General features: G+C 53.9%; 1 protein-coding gene across 1 annotated transcript in view; it reads left to right on the forward strand.

The window, feature by feature from the left end:
* LHX4 (LIM homeobox 4) overlaps positions 1–11316 on the forward strand; it is a 47137-nt gene that overhangs the window by 26875 nt on the left and 8946 nt on the right. Inside the window, exon 3 of the mRNA XM_046680244.1 lies at positions 6927–7129. Coding sequence (XP_046536200.1) covers positions 6927–7129 — 203 coding nt within the window. The remainder of the gene's footprint in view (positions 1–6926; positions 7130–11316) is intronic.

Consider the following 11316-nt stretch of genomic DNA (forward strand, 5'->3'; position numbering starts at 1 on the left):
AAGACATGCCCAGCACATCCCTTGGACATGAGTACTTTGGAACAGGGAAAGGAAGTGCTGGGGGATGTGGTCAAGGAATGCCTCCCGGGGAAGGCGACATTTGAGGGGAGACCTGTGGAAAATGCAGGAGTGAGCCATGCAGTTATCTGGGGAAAGAGCGCTCCAGGCCGAGAAGCCAGTGTGGCTGGGGCGAGTGGACAAGCAGAGCGGCAGGAGACGAGGCTGGAAGGTCATGGGGCTGGATGGTGTAGGGGCTTGTTGGCCATTTATTCTGAGTGAGAGGGGATCCACTGGAAGGTTTCGAGCAGGGGAGTGAGATGGTCTGACTGCGGATCGCTGGGACTACTGTGTGGAGAAGAGACCGTGGGCAAAGGCTGAAGCCAGGAGACCCCTTAGGGGGCAGTCGTGGGCCAGCGGTGATGGTGGCCTGAACTAGGGAGGCAGCGATGGAGACGACAAGAAGTGGGCCAATTTGGGTAGAGCCGAGAGGGTTGCTGACAGATCAGATGGGGGTGACCAAGGCTTTTGGCCTGAGTAATTGGAAGGATGAAACCGCTGTTCTCTGAGACGCAGAAGACCATGGGAGGGGCAGATTGTGGGGAAGATCAGGAGTTTGGTTTTGGACATCTGAGTAGAGAGGCTGAGGGGGCAGTGGGATACACCAGTCTAGGGTTAGGGGAGAGGTCTAGGCTGGGGGTGGACGTGAGTCCCCAGGGTGGGGGGTGAGTAGATGGAGAAGAGGTGTGGGAGATGGAGGAGAGGCTGCCAGGAAGAGGGGAGGAGCAGAACCAGGAAGAGCTGGTCCTGAGGCCAAGCGAGCACAGGGTTCTAAGGAGGAGGGAGAGAGGCGATAGTGTTGACAGGTCAGGGAAGAGGAGACCTGACCGCTCGACTCAGCAACGCTGGGCTCACGGTGACCTTGTCCAGTGCAGTCTGGGTTGTTGCTAAGCACCCTGATTGGAGGGGGTATTATTAGTCAGGGTTCTCCAGAGAAACAGAACCAACAGGATGTGTGTGTCATTAGAGATGTGTGCATGTCTCTCAATAAAGAGATTTATTGTAAGGATTGGCTCACGTGATTGTGGAGGCAGAGAAGCCCCAAGGCCTGCAGTCAGCAAGAGGGAGACCCAGGAGAGCTGAGAGCCGAAGTTCCAGTCCAAAGTCAGCAGGCTGGAGACCCAAGAAGAGCCAACATTTCAGTTCGAGTCTAAAAGCAGGAAAAGACCCACGTGGCAGCTTAAGGCAGTCAGGCAGGAGGAGTTCTCTCTCACTTGTGGGAGCATCAGCCTTTTTGTTCTATTCAGTTCTTCAACTGATAGGATGAGGCCCATCCATATTGGGGAGGGCAGTCTGCTTTATTCAGTCCACCAGTTGAAATGTTAATTTCAGATACACTCGGACTAATGTCTGATCAAATATCTGGGCACCCTGTGGACTAGTCACATTGACACATAAAATTAACCATCAGAGTGGATTCAAGAGAAGAACGGGAGCAGGGGCATTAGAGATCCTACATATAGACCCCTCTTTTGAGGAGTTTTGCTCTAAAGGGTGGTAGAGAAATAGAGAAATGGGTGGTAGATGGAGGGAAATGTAGGGTCAAGAGAAGGTTTTTTCAAAGTGGCAGAAGTAATGGCATGCCTGGACGCTGCTGGGTAGGAGCTAGCAGAGAGGAAAAATTAACGATGTGGGAGGCAAAGGGCACAGCTGCTGGAAGGCTGATCTGATTAGGGAGAAGGAACGGCCTCTGTGCCCAGGTGGGGGCCGGCCTTGCGCAGGTGCAGGGCGGGTACAGCTGCGGGAGCGGAGAGGGGGCGGGGCAGGCGGGTGGGCGGAGCGGACAGCGGGACAGCGGGAGCAGCGATGGACCGGGCTCCTGAGAGCTGCTTTTCTCAGGAAACGGGAAGCCGGGCCTCCAGCTGAGACCGAGGATGGGGGCTTGAGAGAGAGACGGCACCTGGGAGGGCGGGAGAGCGCGTGGACCAGGGAAGCGGACTGTTTCCCAGGCACTCTTGAGGTCCCAATCATAAATTCACAGTGAGCACCGTCAGCCAGGTGGTGTGTTGCCCTCGCTGTGTTCAGACCCCAGTGCTGGGCAGGGGGTGGAGGGTAGAGAGCGGGCAGGGAGTTGAGGGTGTGTGCAAGGGAGGGGTCAGTAAGATGGACCGAAGAGTGTCTCCTGGGTGAGGAGGCACGCGCCGCCGCCAGGGGAGTGAGGGACGGTGAAAAGGATTAACTAGTTGCAGAATAGTGGGAGTTGGGGTGCTGCAGGGAGTGAGCTGGAAGGACAGGGCGTGGTAGCTGGACGGTGGAATAGTTGGAAATTATTCCCAGAGGAGCTGCAGTTCCTGGTGACAAGGTCTGGGGCAGACCATGGGAGTGAGCGACTCAAGAAGGTAGAGGCCATGACCTTCAGGAGAAGAAGTCAAAGGATTGAGAGGGCAGGGCAGGAAGGACTGTGTGTGCATGTTGAAGTCACCACCGGTTATGGCGGGAGGGTCAGTGAGAACGATGGTGAGCCAGGAGCTAAACTCGCCAAGGATGGGGTCTGATGTTGGGGTGGCAGTGACTGGCCCAGGAGGGTGGCAGGGTTGTGGCCCCGGGGGCTGGTGGTGACGGTTAAGTGAGGTTAGGTACACACAGGGGCACGCAGTAGGGCTTGATAAATGGGAGCTGCTTTATTAGTTGTGTTTTAATGACCAGAATATGGTCCCTGGCCTGACTATAGGACAGAATTTAAAATCAGGAATGTGCCAGAACATCTGTGGTATAGGATTTATGTGTACCTGTTTCTAGAAGGTGTGGTGCCTGCAGGGCCTGCCTGCTGCCCTTTCTGTAGGATCCAGACACCCCCCAAGTTTGTCCCTGCACTCAAGAGCAGTCCCACCAGGCCTGTCACGAGCAGCCCTGGTAGACAGATAAACAGGGAGATGGGAACTCAGGCTGAGCACTGGAGCAGAGCACTGGACCAAGGACACAGGCCTGGCCGCCTTCCCAGGGCCAGGGGCAGCCCCAGAATGTTGGCTGTGACATCTGGTGCATTTCCACAGCGAGCAGGCCCAGACCCCGCGGAAGGGTGGTGAGCAGGGTCAGTCCGCATGTTGGGGTGGACACCCCTGCGGTGAAGGCTCCCAGGATAGCCCCTGTGGTGCGGGGCTGGGAGCCTCCTGCGTGCTGGCTCAGAGCAGCTGGGGATGCTTGAGGGGGTCAGGGCCCCTCTGCCCGAGCTCCATTCTAGGGTAGGGGCACCATGGTTGTCTTCTCAGTGGATGTTTGCTGCCTTGATGCCAGCTGTGTTGTCAGAAGCACCCAGTACAAACCCTGGTTCCCTCACTTGTTGCCTGTGTGAGCTGCGGCCGGCACCTCACCAGCAGAGCCTCAGTTTCTTATCTGTTAGAAGGTATCCTAACACCCACCTTTGCAGTTTGGGCGCTCAGGAAACATCTGTGGAATGAGTGTGGTGATGACAGCAGAGTCAGATGGAAAGTTTCTTGTTTTAGCAAACTGCAGGCCTCATTTCAACCGGGTTCAATTCCCTCCTTAGAAGAGCCCTCCACAGGAGCTGCTGTTGGTTTGTGTTGACTGTCCTCTCCTGACTGCAGTTAGTGCATAAGTTCATCCCTTGAGCGGTCGGTCTTGGTTCACTCACCCGTGGGCCTTTGTTGCCTGCCTGCGGCATGTAGGCGGGGGTGAGAGAACTGCCGGTGATGTTGGTCTGAGGAGGAAAGTAACGTAAGCCATTAGCAAGTCCTTCCTTGCATTTTCTTTGTCGTTTGGATTGGCTCCAGCTGCTCTCCCTGGGGAGACCAGCCGCCCCTGGAGGCCTGGCCAGGCAGGGCTGACCAGAGAGATTGTCCTTCTGGTGAGTGAGGTCAGTGCGGTTTGCAGCCGAGTGGGCAGGGCCCTGCACACAGTAGGCGCTCAGTGGTAGGATGAAGGTGGTGGGACTGCCTGGAAAATCCCTCAGAAGCCTCTTCCTTGGTCGGTGTCCAGCCCCACCCCTGCCCCAGCATCCTCCAAATTTGGTCAGGTTGGTTAGACTTATTGCCTCTCTGTATAGCAGCCAAATTCACAGCTTTACCTCGTTCTGGACCAGGGAATTGTAACCATGGCCATCTCATTCTTGCCTGTTGCAGAACAAGTCGTGTGGCCTCTCCAGGCCGTGGCTTGCTTGTCTGTGACTCTGCCTGGTCTAAGGTGACTTCATCGCACATACACTCCCACGAGACAGCACCTTGTTCCCAGTCCCCTGGCTCTGACCAGAAGTGGGGGTGGGGGTGCCCCTCAGGGCTGGGGGATGCTGGGGGAGCCCTGAGAGCCAAGGGGATGCACACAGTCCCCTCAGCGAGGGTCCCCTTGGCTGTGCTCCAGGGGAGAAAGGTAGTAAGGAGCAATGTCCACTTACCATCGGTATAAATCCCACAATCAGGAAAATTGCTTCAATTGCTAAAAAACGCTGGTGGGAAAGTCCATTTATTTTTCATTTTTCTTGTGCACTTGCCACCCTCGTGCATGAATCACTGTCGGTATGTAGATTAAATTTATACCCCCGTTATCCTTCATGTCTCTGGGGCTCTGGTGTCAACTGGGTTTCTGGTTACTGAAAGCCACTGTCTGCTTTTTAGTGGTGAGAGGGATGTGGCCCTCTCTGTGGGAGAGGCCGATGGAGGGTCCGCGCTCCTTCTGGAGTCTCCCCTCAGCCCTCCGCCTCCTCCCCTCCCTGCCCCCCTGTTTTGGCCGCAAGATAGGACTTGCTTTTTGGAAAACCCTAGTTCTTCTCTGGAGATGCGTCTGCTCCAGCATTTGCAGCAAAAGACTTGGACACTCCGGAGTTTGCGTGGCTTATTTGGGAGGCTTCGCAGGGAGCGTGCTGAAGGCATTGTCTCATTTCCGACACCTGCTTTGCGAATTGGCCTGGAGTGGATAGAAAAAACTACATGTATTTAGAAAATACACTCTAGTACCACATATACAGGCTTCCTTTCTCTTTGTCCCCCAAGCACACACTCACTCACACACACACACACTCACAGGTTGGGGCTGTGTGCCTGCTTGCCTTCCTCTTTGATACAAGTGACGTGGTTAGACAGCAGTTTCAAAGAAGGCTGGTTCTCACCTGTGTTCTGGGAGGGACAGAACCATCTAGAACTGACAGTATACTTTGTTCTCCATCCTCAGATTCAGCCATCTCTGTGCACATCCTGTAAAAGCATGGTTCTTTATTCACTCATATATTTGTTCAACAAATATTAACTCTTCATTTGTGGGTTCTGGACCCCTTTGACAATCTGATGGAATCCGGCCGCACTCCTGATGCACGATCTTGAATCACTCGGCAGTGGTTTATGGTGTCCGTCCTGAGCCTCACAGACCCAAGAGGCCTTCCAGGAGTCCAGAAGTCTGGGGTCCTTCGGAGCCAGATCCCTCAGTCCCCCAAACCCAACTCCCTTCTCAGATCTCGTCTCAGAGAGCAGTCCCCTGGGCCACGCTCCTGGCTCTTTCGGGGTTACCCATCTCGTCTTAGACACTCCCCCACTTCTCTCTGTGACACCGTGTCCCTGGGAGGGGGGACTTCTGAACCGCAGCTGGCCACGCCTGCTCCAGGCCCCTGCAGCCCCCCAGCAGGTATCATTACTGCATAAGAGACCCATCATTCTGCATTAATCTGGGATTCATCATGATAGCCATGACCATAATTAATTTATTTGGTATTAATGTGGATGAAATATGTACTGTCCTTTCAGGGGAAATCAGGCTGCCTATAAGCATTAGTTAAAAGGACCATTAAAATCAAACCTTCCCCAGATCCATTAGGCGAAGCCTTTCATCCTGAAGAAGATAAAGTTCTGCTGTGTGAAATGTCATGAATAATTAGGTTGATTGCTGTTTTAAACTCTGCCCCTGCCTCCCCAACCCCTCCCGCCTCCCTGCCGAGCGGGGAAGGCCCACCTGCAGTGGGGCACCCCCTTCATTGCCCATGTCTACACTGGCCGCAGATTCCCCTCTGGCCTCTACGGCCACTGGTGTGGCTCTATGTCTACGGCCAGAATGGGGAGAGGGGCCTAAATGACCGCACTGGACTATATTTTCAATGTGTCTGCTTCTCCTCCCTTCCTGGCCTCGGCCCAGGGTGGCAGCAGGTGCCTTCCTCCTGCCTCTGTCCTGGTCCAGAAAGGTGTAGACAGGGAGAGGTCTGAAGCAGCATTTTTCAAACTGAGGTCTGCAGACTCCCTGCCCCGAGTGGCACAGGGGCGTGAAAATGCAGATTGCTGGGCCCACTCCAGATCACCCTGTCTCCGGGGCTGTGCATGGGAAGGGGCTCCGGGGGCTTTGGTGTGCCAGTCGGAGGGGCAAGGCAGGAGAGAGAAACCCTTGGGAGAGCCCTGCCCTCCTGCCGAAGTGAGATTTCTCCAGAGCTCCGGTGTGGACACTGGCACCTGTGGGCCCAGGTGGATTCCTCCTGTGGGAGCACGTGAAGAGGTGTTTTTGCTGGATGCTGTAAGAGCAAAGCCCATGGACACATGCAGTTGCCCTGTGGGGCTGGTCCTCTAGGCCTGACCATAAAGTTGAAGGAACCAGGAGGCGGAGGGTGGAGCAGGCTGCTCAGAGGGACTTAGAAACTCCTACAACCCTGGGTGAATGGATGGGGTGTTCATCAGGCAATTTGGAGCCCTGGGTTGTCAGCCTCGGAAAAGGCCCCGGAGACTTGAGTTCTGATCCAGCCCCTTCCTTTTGTGGTTCAAGAGCCCAGAGCACAAAGCAATCAGGCTGGTTGGAGGGAGAGGGGACCAGATGGCAAGCACTGGGTGACCCAGGGGTTGATGCCCATGGACATGCTGGAATGGTGGGATGGGAGAGGGGCCAATGGGAAGTGGGGGGAAGCCACACACCCCCTGTGCTCTAACCCTTTCTTGCTCTCCTGACAGGCGCTTCGGCACAAAATGCACGGCCTGCCAGCAGGGCATCCCCCCGACCCAGGTGGTCCGCAAGGCGCAGGACTTCGTCTACCACCTGCACTGCTTCGCCTGCATCATCTGTAACCGGCAGCTGGCCACAGGGGACGAGTTCTACCTCATGGAGGACGGGCGACTGGTGTGCAAGGAGGACTACGAGACGGCCAAGCAGAACGGTAACCAGCACTGCCCTGCACGGTCCTTCCTCCAGGCCTCGTTCAGGCCGGGCTCTCTGCCTTAGGGATCCTTCTGCCCGAGTCCCAGCTGCCCTGCCTCCTCTGAGAAGCCTTCCCAGATTTCTACAGGAGAGTTAATTCTCAACCGCCCCATTAATCAGGTCATGGCTCCTGAGAGCACCCTGTCTCCCTTACCAGCTGGTGGGCTCAGAGGCAGCCAGGGACCTTGTGCTCATCATCTTGCCTGGGGCGGGGTGGGGAGGGTGTTCTGTCTACACTGAACGCTTGGGGTTGCCCCTTAGTCCTGTATATCGGGGCGCCCATTGACCTCAGCACCCCCACACCTCACAGGCTTCATCAGCAAGAGCCCTTGCACTGGCCCCAGGTACCCTTATGACGGTCCGCTGGTGTTTCAGTGAGCTGTGCTCTATTTCCTTCTCAGACTGTGGGGCTTCTCGAGGGCAGGGACTCAGGGGGGATGACTCCTGTGTCTCCTGAGGCCCTGGATGTGGGAGCAAGCGTTCGGCCACTCTCCACAGGCAGGGAGACTCCAGCTGAACCCTAGGGCTGCCCACCTGCCCACCACCCTTCCCCGGACCACCCGAGGGCCACTGGCCACAGTCTGCAGCAGACACCCCTAGCACAGGCGGAGGCTGATGTCAGGCCCCAGCGCGCAGCAGCCTCCCCTGCAAAGCCTGCCTGCACAGGTGCAGCCCCAGCAGCAGCTGCTGCTGCCCTCCAGTGCCACGCTCTTGGGCAGCCCCGGGGCTTTCCCGGGCCCGGACAGGGATCAGATCCCCCAGTCCCCCCCAACTCCCCTCAGGAAGGCCCAGTCCGGCTCCCCCCTCCTGCAGCCCTGCCTCGGGCTCCACATGCACAGCTGGGTCCACAGGTGTGTGCCCTCCGCCCTGGCTCCAAATTTGGCAGTTGGCCAGACTCAACCAGGGACTCTCAGGCGCACAAACTCACAAAACATCAGGGTCGTTTGCCTTTGACTAGAATTTTTATCAATTCAGGGTGTTCCTGCGGAAAGTCGCCCTCGTTGATAGCTCTGGGCTTGATGAAAGAATTTCACGTATCTCTTTCCAGATCTTTCCTGGGCCCACAAACATATGTTAGATGGATCTGATCAATACGTGGTGAAATTAGTTTTTCTCTAAATAAATGCAGTTTACAATCCAGCGTGTGTGGTGGTGGGGAGGCCCTTTTGGGGTGGCAGCAGGAGCCGAGCTTGGCTCTGGGGGGAGGTGCGAAGGGTGGCGCTGCAGGGGTGCCCGCGTCAGGGGTTCCAACTCTCTTCTCCTACCACCCCCACAGCTCTGGCCTTTCAGGGTGGACAGGCCTTCGGTCGGTCTCCTCCTCTTCCCAGGGCCTCTGCAAGTGCATTCCCAGGCTCTTTGCCTTAATGTATTAATCTGCTGTGGTTCCTTAAAACTCACTCGATGCTGTTGCTTTGGAGTCAATTATGATGTCACAGAAGATTAGGGCGTCTTGTCGGGGATAAACCATCAAAGCAGATGGACTCAGAGATCCAAGCTGCCTTTGGAGCTCTGACGCCCTTCACCAGAGATACTAAGAACGCATGGCTTCCCCCGGGGCCTGCGGCAGCTTCTCATTGTCCAAGGCTCCTTTAGACCCTGAAGATTCGCAGCCTGGCGTCTGCTGCTGCTGTGGATGGTTCAAGAGAAGCTGAGACTAACCGGGGAGGCAAGAATGACATAGTGGGGCTAACACTTTCATCATGGATTATTTGCACCATAGCAGACCTCTGTAGAACAAAGGACAGACACTGGATTTGGCATCAGAGCCTGGTGGGCATCTCTGTTCAGCTGCTCACTAACTGGAGGGTCCCCTGGCAAGTTGTGTAACTAGTGGAACCTTGGCTTCTCAGCTCTGCTATTATCTCGGGGGGATAATAGCACCTGTCACATAGGGCTGTTTCCTGAGGTTTAAATAGGCCGATGCTTGTGCAATGGGATTTTAAATGCGGGTGAGAGCAGCATGGAAGTGGAATGCAAACAGGGAGATGAGCTCTGCTTTAGGTTTCCAAGTAGCTGAAGGTTACACAGTATTTCTGATGTGTTCCTCCCGCTCCTGGCTGCCAGCAAGGCAGGGGCCCCTCCATCCTGTGAAATCTGGGTGATCCGCGATGTCTGCTGTGGGGCATCCTGCTCCGTCTTCTTATGTTTTAATTCCTGCCTGCTAATCCAAACCCTCTTTCAGGCTTACAGTTCCCTCCCTTGTGCTACACAAAGGATCTAATATCAGCTATTTGAACCTTGGTGTGAATGATTTTGTTCATTTGTTACATCTCCTTGGATATTTGCATTTTCAATATAATGAGGTTGCATTTTATGCCAGGGACAAGGGCTAGGAGACCCTGCATAATTCAAAACTAACATATTTTAAGACTAATTTTCCCATAGGAATTAATATAAAAAGTAGGGGGGGATGTTTTCTGGGAGCACATAAATCCATAAGTCGTGAAGTGTATCTTTGCCTTAATGTTACTTTTTATTTTCTCAGCACTATCTCTAATACTGTGCAGAAGGCTCTCTCCTAAATTAACAGCCCAGGGTATCATGGTCTTGCTTGGCCTTCCTCATAGTGTTTTATCACATTTAACTTCCGTACCAAAGTTATTGATTTTTGGGTACATTTTTCAGCACGAGCACTGCCACCGCTACTTAATGAATACTTGGATGACATTGTTATAGGATATAAAAAAGATTTTAAATTATAATAACAGTGAATGTTAAAATAACAGCATAATGGTCTCCATAGTCTCAAGAAGAAAGTTCTGTGCACAGAGACAGCCGTGTGGAACCAGTGGGCCACCAACTCAGGACGACAGGCGTGTGGCCCAGTGGCGCTGCCATCTGGCTGTGGTGAAAACAATTTCTAATTCACTAGGCCAATCTCTTTTGAAATTAAGCAATTCTTGATGAATTAAACTTTTTTTGGTGGTTTCATTATTCCATAGTTTATATATGAAGACTGTAGAGGTATTTTCAAAGTGCCGTATTTCATATTTGCATCAAACGCTGTCACGCTACAATCTCTGTAAATATGGGCTGAAGGGACTGATTCCTTCTAACAGAATTTAAAGTGAAGAATGTTGGAGGTCTTCCTCGGTGTCTGCTGCAGCGGCTCTGGAACCCTTCTGCTTTGGGTCCAGGACTTCAGGAGGGAATTGGGTGGCAGGGGTGCAAGGATGACAGTGGCTTTCCTGAAGAAGGAAACAGCTGGAGGAGAAGAGAGGACTTGGGCCTCGTCCCCTCTCCGCTGTGTGCGTGACCAGTGCAGACTCGGGCTGCATGTGACTTCATTCCTACAACATGCTTCCCCCTCAAGGCAGGCGATGTTGCCCAGGCTTCAGAGTGGGGAAGTAACTTGCCCACGTCACTCACTCAAGAATGTTGAACCCAGGTCTTCTGACTCCAAGAAAAACCCTTTAGAATTGTCCTGATGATCGTATGCATGTAGAGCTCTCAGATACATATGTGCTCTCCAGGCACATAGGAGGCACTTAATAAGTGTTGGCTATTATTATTGCTGTTCCTCAGAGAGGGTTTTCTTGAATGGAAAGGAAGGAGAAAAGAAAGAGAGAAAGGTAGGAATGTAGCAGAGGCAGTTTAAAGGACACACATAGAGGAGCCCAGAGAACGTAGAGAGCCAGGATGACAGTTGGCTTGACTCCTGGTGACCGCAGGGGTTGGAGAATGCAGAGAATGGAAGTCTGAGTGCTGGGAGAGGACACGACCACTGACCCCTGGCTCTGTGCTCCTGAACCAGCCAGGTGCCTCTCCCTGTGCCTGACTCTGCCTGAGAACAAACCAGCCTTTGACTAATAGGAACTTGAGGCTTGTCTGCATAAAATTCATTGAAGACTGTTGATCAGGCAGCATGTTGTCCTAAACACTCTTCAGTTTTTTTCAAAAGTTTTGGCTATGATCTACAGTAAGAAACTCATTTTACGTTTCAACTCAGCACACATATTCATACAGCAAGCACTCAACAAGTTTCATGAAAAAATACTTGCCTTCATCTATCCCATTCCATCCCATCCCTCCATCCCATCCCATCCCATCCCATCCCTCCATCCCATCCCACCCCACCCCATCCCTCCATCCCATCCCACCCCACCCCATCCCATCCCATCCCTCCATCCCACCCCACCCCATCCC

The sequence above is a fragment of the Equus quagga genome, chromosome 13, assembly GCF_021613505.1.
Source record: "Equus quagga isolate Etosha38 chromosome 13, UCLA_HA_Equagga_1.0, whole genome shotgun sequence".
Taxonomy (NCBI): domain Eukaryota; kingdom Metazoa; phylum Chordata; class Mammalia; order Perissodactyla; family Equidae; genus Equus; species Equus quagga.